Consider the following 8,394-nt stretch of genomic DNA (forward strand, 5'->3'; position numbering starts at 1 on the left):
TCACCTTGAAACCCAAGAAACACCACGAATTTACAAACAAACAAAAAAAAAAACACCAAATTACATTAACTTACCATGGTTCATTACTTCATTAAGTAATAGAAGTGTGCATGTGCTAAACACGTATCATGGATATATTGGCATGGTGTAAACACCACGTACGTACAAGTTTTTCCCCAGAATTTACTCTGATTTTTATAGTTTGCAATTCATCAAAGCTATTCACCAACAAAAAAATATAATCATTCTGCAACTAACACAAGACAATTTCTTTCTTTTCAATCTCTCATTGTTTCCAATGAATAAATCCACCATCATTAGGCCATTCTGGAAACAGTTGTTAACCTCCATTCAAAGGTAAAATAAGATCAATAATTTTTCTGTTTTTTTTCCCCCCAGTTTAATTCACATCAAGAATATAGAATACAATCTTCAGTCCTGTAAAAACCGAGTAAAAAAAAATGGGGTGTTCGGGGGTGGGGCGGGGTGGTGGGGGTGGGGGATTTTCGATCATCTACCTCTACTTTTTTTCGAACATCAACTCGAACACAAAATTGCTCTTCTGAGTTGTGACTGATTATAGGTTCTCTTCCTCTACATCTTTTGCTCCTATATTTGCATCTGTTATCTATTGAACTTTTCTTATACATGTACAAGAATATATTCCCTAATCTCTTTTTTTCATTGTTGAACCAATTAGTGCAGCTTGAAAGTACCAAATACAAGTTACAACTGTTTGTAGAAGAGAACGTACGCTTGATCATGCAGCACCGAGCTTTTCGGGATGACTGTGACTGACACGTCATCATAACGCAGCCACTTGCCACTTTGATGACGGGCATCGGCCGTATAATGACCCTTTGAAGGGTCCCTTCCATGATGAGTGATTGTCGCAACGAGTTCATACCTCTTAACCTGTAGTAATAAAATGGAAATATACGCTTTACTAGATACACTCGTCAACGCCACACTTCTAAGAACAAGGAGATAATCTCACCTCAGAAGAGGGAGAGGCAAGTAATTCACGTCCAAACACAAGCTCCAAAGGGAAGTGCACGGGTTTATGCAACTTGGTGCTCCCTTCACTTCCGTAGCTAAAGCGCATTAAATGCAACACCATTATATCAGAAAGCTCCAGAATCTTAACAGACTTGCTGGCACTGACTACTTCGGCCTGAGATATGATTAATTGAGAAAATCATGAAGTATTCCCTAAGATATTTGCAATATTTAACATCCAAAGAAAAGACACTTCAGTCAGGGGTCTAAGTCCCGAACACGTAAAGAGAGCAATCTGTGAAAATTGGAAGCAACTTGCCACAAATAACTTGAATTTAACCAAATGTCTGGAAGAAAAAGGAAAGCATAGCCACCTGAAAATTCACATTTTTAAATGCTGCTTCATGATGGTAAGAAAAATGATCGTTATCTTTCTAAAGGTATTACACTTACTGAAAACCTTATAATACATAACATCATGAACTCTGGTTGATACTGTCTATAGCATACTCAAGCATAAATATAACCAGAATTCAAATTGTAATGCTTCATTTGATCTGCCGTATAAGATCATCTCCACACATTTTAGTCTTAAGTTTTGCAGAGAACATGCCAGACATCTGAAGGAGAAAAACAACACAAAAAACCCACGCAAGCGCACCTCCTAGACACGTCCTAATCTCAATTGTGCATCTAACGCTCACCATTTGTGCTCCTGAGATTTGTTACATTATCGAAAAACATAGCATGTTTAGGGGCACTTTTATAGTTTTTCACCACCTCGACAGTCCGCAGAAATTTCTTGACAATGGCAGAACAAAAGTACCATAAGCATAATAATTTCCTAATTGACTTTTTCAGAAAAAGTAAGCACTACTGTGTTTTCTTTATGTCACCTAATACAGAAGAAAATAAATTAATTTTCTTCTTTTTAACCCTTTAGGGGAAAAAAGTATATGCCAGAGTATGATCATATTCTTGTATACTAAAAAGGGTATAACCCTCAGGACGAGTATATACCTGTATACTTAATCATCATGAGATTCTAAAATTCACATAACATAATAGAGTACCTTTCCAGCTGCTGATGTTCGATATCCTTCAAGTGCCTCTGGTGCAGAAAACATCCGAAGTGCATCTTCTATTGAGCAAATAGGCTCTGGAAAAATGTTAAGGTGGAGCAGAAGAAATGGTTGTACTGTTGCTGAGGCTTTGTTACCTTGTTAAACCAATGAATAAGATCTCTTAAACAAATGGATAAGAGAGTCCCAACAGTAAACAACTTACATGAACAAAAGAGAAATAAGAAAACGTAGCGGATCAATGATCACCAGTGTCATTTCACTCAACCAAGATGGAAATTCAAACACATAAGCAAATATATAACTAAATAAATACAAAGGTATTCTGATCTAATGTCATGCGTTCGGTTTACCTTTAGCCTTCACTACACTCTTCAATTGGCCTCCAAAAATTTCACTCAATTTTGACGGGACAAAGCTCTGTGTTCTAGTAACTGCAGTCCTATTCCTTGGGCCAACAGTCTCCCAATCATCATCCTCTTCCTCGTCATCCGTTGATGAAACCAGAGAGGAGTTTCTCCCGATACCATTTGGTACTTGACCCTCTAATTTTAGCAATTCATCATGCATCTGATGCATGAGAAAACTGAGGAACTCCTGAGCATCTTCCTGCCTGTAATTAGCCATTCCACCGTAAAAATACAGAAAGATTAAATACAGGACACTGTTCCATCAAATTTTCGTGTCAATCAAATTTCTCTTCAAACTGCAGTTGCTAGGTGCAATTCAACTAAACAAACTCATTGGAACATCTTTATAAAAGAATCCAGTTGAGAAAAACTGGAAACTGTTGCTCATAGCACCAAAGAAAAACCAAGTAAGAAACAAGAAATCACTTATATGCTGTCAGTAACATACCTCGGTCTGCCTGTCAAGCTATTTGGGACATCCGGAGTAAAGTTTTGTAGGACAGATTCAAACATTAAAGGTCGAAAAGGCTGCCCAATTTCCGGAAAAATTGTTTCCTTTTTCTTCATACTTGAATCACTGAATATGCCAAACTCAGAGATGAACTGAATAAAGGCATGTAAAGTGGGATACCCAGCCTGTAATTAGCAAAACCAAAATTGGGAACTTAAGGTTGTTATAGGTTAGAAGAGTTTTTAACAAGTATGTTATCGCCATACCTGTGGTATATCGCGTGTTTTGAGTTCTTGCAGGAGAAGAACAAAAGGAGAGCACGAGAGAAGAGCTTGAAGAGTTGCATTAAGAAAGCACAAGTTCCCCAAGTTGACCAACCCTCGAGCTAACAAACTTCTGAAAACCACAACAGACCCATTTAAAGATTTATGTCTACCATTCAGCAAGTTATAGTTTTTGAGTTGATTAGTCAAATTAACGTCTTCCACACTGTGAGACGATTGAGACAAGCTTGATTTCTCTGCTGAATCATAAGTACTTCCGGTGTTCACTGTTGGATGTAATTCTTCGCGGAAAGTTTTCAAATCTGTCACGCTCCTATTGTAATCAGGATTTGTAAAACTAGAACTACCATATTCATTTATAGTTTTGCCTGCTGACTTTATGGTTTTCCCTATACTGCTATGACCCTCGGCGACATTCTCTTTATGAGCAAGCTCTGGTAGCTGAGGTTTCTTAGAATGATCAAGGTCGGTCAATTTAGTGTTGAAAAGGCCCACAGATTTCAAAGTTGCAGAATCCAACGAACCAAATATGATCCCTACATCAGTTGTTGTTGGCTGACTTTGCAAAGTTTTAATCTCATCTTCCGTAAATGACCCAAAAATCAACACCTGATGATAAAAAGAAAAAAATAGTTGGTAAACCAAATATACCGAACCACAAAAGAGATGCAAGAAGCAACATAACCAGAACGCAATTTTTTCTAGTTCGAGGAAGATGTACTAATAGCATCAAAGCAATTTCATCCAGTGTTGTCAAAGGCGCGCTTAAAGCGCGCTTAAGCCCTGAAGCGAGGCTCAAAACATGTTGAGCGCTTCGCCTCGCTTTGTGGGCGCTTCAGTGTCGCATCAAGGCTCTAAGTCATACTTTTACTTGCCAATGAGCGTAATCCTGAAGAGGCGACACTAAATAATTGATATTTCACTTTATCGTAATCTTTTTTTTTTCAATTTCTTTGTCCATATATTTGTTATTCATGCTTATAATTATTGTTCTTAGACTACATATGCATATTTTTACTTTTTCTCCGGTTGTGCCTTTTTTTATTAAAGCCCGTGCTTTATTTGCGCTTTGCGGTTAAAGCCCCAAAGGACCTTAGAGCTTTTTTGCGCTTTTCGCCTTTGATAACACTGATTTCATCCCAAATCAGTAGCTAATAAACAAACTAGTGGACTCCCAAAAGTGGAAAAAAAGCAGAAGCCAGTAGACTACTCACACAAGTATGACAACAGAAGAACTTTAGGTTGGAGATATTGTAGAAACTGGGAACTGTTGATTTCAAGAGAGATGTTTTCAGAATTGTCACCAAATTTACCAACAAACTGGAAGGCATGAAAAAGGGAAGGAAAAATGGAGCATTATAAGATGGACAGAACAATTGTGCAATCCAGTCTTAATAGTTCATGACAAAAATGAGAAAATGTCTTTCTACATTGTTCACATCATAATTCCCCCAGACAACAAAAACTAATTAACAATAAAAATAAATTCTCTTATCTAGAATCAAGATTACCCTGCTACACACTTTCTAACATCTTTAAACAAGCCTAATTGTCCAAGTATACAATGAACTAGTGAAGTATTCACCAAATTGTAGAAGATTTGCTCAGAGTTATTTATCCCATACAGGCATACAGTAATAGCTTTTGTCACCTAAAATAATAATAGTAATTGAAATAATATAAAAGCAAAGCTCCATTGAACACTTAAAAAAACAGAACAAACTATTAAGTTCATATAAAATATAATACAAATGGTTGATTATGTACATTCTGTATTCACCAGCAGCAAACCAGCTCATTATCATCTACATTACCAATGCAAGAACCTGTGTTGATTTTGCATTGCGAACTTTGCTCTTTGTTGAGACATATCTCAGAAATAGATACCAGATGACTGCAAATGCAACATTTATATCTACTAGCTCTTTACAAATTTTTATCATTTATCTAACACAATGAAGCTACCATATATCTACAGAACCCAGGTTGAAAAACAAAAAAGAAATTGCCATTGAGCTTTTGCTTCTCTTTTTGCCTTTTTTTGGTTGCTTTTTCCCCTTTTTTTATGACATTGGTGTCCTTATGCGAACCTCAACTAATCCACCGGTTAACCTACTATAACCCACAAGCACACAAGCAAAGGAGTAGTGTAAGCCTTTTTTTTTTTTTTTTTTTTTTTACAAATTCTCCCCCATTTCTCTAACACATGAAGCTACCATACAGAATCAAGGTTAAACAAACAAGACTTTTCCATTTAAATCCTCCGCTTCTCATTTTTGTCTTTGTTTGTTTTTCTTGCTTCTAATTGTTAGTGGTGTCCTAGCCAGCTCCCGTGCAACTGACATTCCATCAGACAGCCTGCTACAGCTCACAGCAAGCCCACCAATGCCAGAGTAGATGGAGCATCACTGAGTGCTGAAGCTGGGAATTCGAAGTGAGATCTCCACATCTTTTGTTAAAGAATAGCGTCGGAATCATTTTCTAGCTACTCAAGATTTCATTAATTTCTCTTCATCTCTATAGCACCAAGCACAACCATATAGAACCCAAAAGAAAATCAGCAAAATTTTATCTTTTTTCTTTATTCTTTCTTCTGATAGTTAGCATCATTCTCCTAGCTATTCAATTTACTCAAACCCCATAAAGCAACTGCACATAACCTATCAAACAGAAGTTTTAAAAAAAAACTTTTTTTCTGGGGTGGGTGTGGGGGTTGGAATCATTTAGTCAAAAAAAGCCTCAAGTTTCCCAATTCCTGAAAACCCCTTAAAAGGGTTGAAAAAACATACAACAAAATGTAGAGCTATGTTAAAAAGGTCAAGTCGTTGCGTACCTTTAGGAATCATTTGCAGTAAAAAGGGCATCAAATTTCCCAATTCTAAAAAACCCTTAAAAGGGTAGAAAAATCACACCTCAAAATGTACAGTTATGCAAAAAAGGTCAAGTCTTTGAGTACCTTTTGATCATTCATCTTCCAAGGGTGGACAAAACCCTCAAATGGAATCCATAGTAGAGGCAATCAGAGAAGAGGGGTTGAATCTGGTGAAGCAGAGCACATGAAAAATGAGTAGAACAGAGCAAAGCAGCTGCAAAAATGAAAGAAGACATGAAAATATAGGGAAAAACAGTAATTTGAGCTCACAGAGTGAGATAGGTGGGTGGGTTTGGGGGTGGGGGGTTAGTGGGGGTGGCGGGAGTTTTTAGGGTTTGGCTCTCTAAGGAAGAGAGTGGAGTGGAGGGGGTGGAGTGATGAGGGGGAGTGGGTGGGGTCTGGTCAGAGACTCAGAGATGCAAAATAGGAAATCTTGCAGAGGTTTTTTTGAGGAAAAGGAAAAAAATGACAGATATGTAAAAAATAATTGGGGGTTAAAGCAAGGTATTGGAAAGGAGTCAATTGATTTTTTGGCTTTTTATAATTTTTTTTTTTAGTTTTATAATTTTTTTTTTGTACACATAAAAAATTTATTTTTACACATAAAAGATCTTTCTTTTATATATAAGAAATCTAAAAAAAATATTTTCTTAAATTCAATTATAAAAGGCCTTGTAGGCCTAAAACCTCTGCTGCAAAGTTGGTGAAAAAAGAAAATTGTGGGTGAAAAAATGAAAAAGGGTAAATGAAGCAAATGATGACAAGCATCCCAATTTACGTAACACTTATCGTTTTCCGCATTAAATATGATTAATTCAGAAGTAGATCAATTTAATATTTTAAAAATTAAAATTAAAATATTTAAAAATTATACAAAAAATATGACTATAAGTTACAATTCTTTTTATGTCACTACGATAAAAAAAATATTTCAAAATATTGATATCACATAAATTGGGAAGTAAAAGTAACACTATACTCTTTGCAACACTAATTTGAATAAATCAAGCCAATATGTTTTTTCGTACACTGAATATTTAAAGGCAAAAAGATATATTGATATGTATTGCATCAATAGAGTATTATGCATTATCACTTAGAATTAATATGTTTTTATATGATATTTGTTTGACCAAAAAGTATGGTTTCCGGTAAACTATTATATTTACGTAATAATGGGTTAAATCTAGTCAAAGATAATAACTATATATGCGAATCTTAGAAACGTGCGTGAGATGGGACAAATCCAGGGAAATGTTGACAATGATAGGCACAAAACGTTCATAAAGAATGATCAATAATTGAGGTGTAACTAACAATAAATGATATTTAAATAAATAAAGGGGATGATTCACCCAATAAAGGACAGATTGGTCGAATGTTCCTCCTGACAATGATGAATGACAGATAAATCCTATGTTTGTTTGAACTATTCTCGGATCTGGTGGAAAAGTGTGGAATAATATGAGCAAGAATCTTGATAAAAAGGTAATCTTTGTATCTTTACAAGAGAGATTTTTCTTCTAAAAAATGTTCTTATCAAGTGAATCTTACATGCCTTTTTTTACTCTCTCTTTTCTTGTTTATTTGAGACATATCTCTAACCAACCCTAATGGTTCAAGTGCAGAGAATATTCACTAGAATATTCTCTTTAAAATCCTATTTCAAAAATTAGCCGTTACTACTCTATCAGCGATGCTCCATCTCGATCATTGTTGACATCTCGACCACGAATCTTGCTGCTCCATGGCCGTCCTCGGCTGACTCCTCCCTTAATGCTATATTACCCTAAATATTCTAGGCTAGATTTTGTCCCATAAAGTTAGTCCCTCCGCTTATTGAGGCCGACCTCAGGCGGGCTCGATGAGCGGATATTGTATAATGTGGTTGAAGTGTTTGGATGACCTGAACGGGCCGTGATGACTGGGGCGAGTTGATAACGTGTCCTTTTGTGACCTGCAATTTATGAGGTTGTAAGTCCCACAAATCAGGATGATGTCATGGCGACTAACGTCATTATGACGCGATTTCTCGAGACGTTGCTCCATTCCGCGCGCGTTTCCTGATTGAGTCTGCCACTTTGGTTACAGTGCAATGTAATGATGGTTAGTTCCTTGGTTTCGATGCCTTAATCGTTATAAATAGGTGTGATGACCCAATATGTCATCTGTAATTTTAAATATTATTTCTGTATTTTAAAACCTCAAATAGCATCATTTAGCTTTCCTCGACTTGCATGCGATGTACGTATAATTTTCTGGAAAGTTTTTATATAAAAAAATTGATTAAAATGTG

At 36.2% G+C, this 8,394-nt stretch overlaps 1 protein-coding gene across 1 annotated transcript; it reads right to left on the bottom strand.

Moving 5' to 3' along the window:
• Positions 1-366: 366 nt before the first annotated feature.
• On the bottom strand, positions 367-6,516 carry LOC107788279 (ubiquitin carboxyl-terminal hydrolase 24). The gene is made up of 7 exons (XM_016609952.2): positions 6,183-6,516; positions 3,209-3,835; positions 2,940-3,127; positions 2,435-2,694; positions 2,073-2,218; positions 998-1,174; positions 367-915 (listed from the first exon to the last, which is right to left on the bottom strand). The coding sequence occupies exons 1-7, from the start codon at positions 6,195-6,197 to the stop codon at positions 727-729; spliced, it is 1,602 nt and encodes a 533-aa protein (XP_016465438.2). The 5' UTR covers positions 6,198-6,516; the 3' UTR covers positions 367-726.
• Positions 6,517-8,394: the final 1,878 nt, after the last annotated feature.

This window comes from Nicotiana tabacum, chromosome 9 (assembly GCF_000715075.1).
Source record: "Nicotiana tabacum cultivar K326 chromosome 9, ASM71507v2, whole genome shotgun sequence".
NCBI classification, from domain to species: Eukaryota; Viridiplantae; Streptophyta; class Magnoliopsida; order Solanales; family Solanaceae; genus Nicotiana; species Nicotiana tabacum.

Coding starts and splice junctions, on each gene's coding strand:
- LOC107788279 (XM_016609952.2), bottom strand. Junction 2,695..2,939: donor AGCTTGACAGGCAGACCGAG/GTATGTTACTGA, acceptor GGCTAATTACAG/GCAGGAAGATGCTCAGGAGT. Junction 916..997: donor TTGCCTCTCCCTCTTCTGAG/GTGAGATTATCT, acceptor TTATTACTACAG/GTTAAGAGGTATGAACTCGT.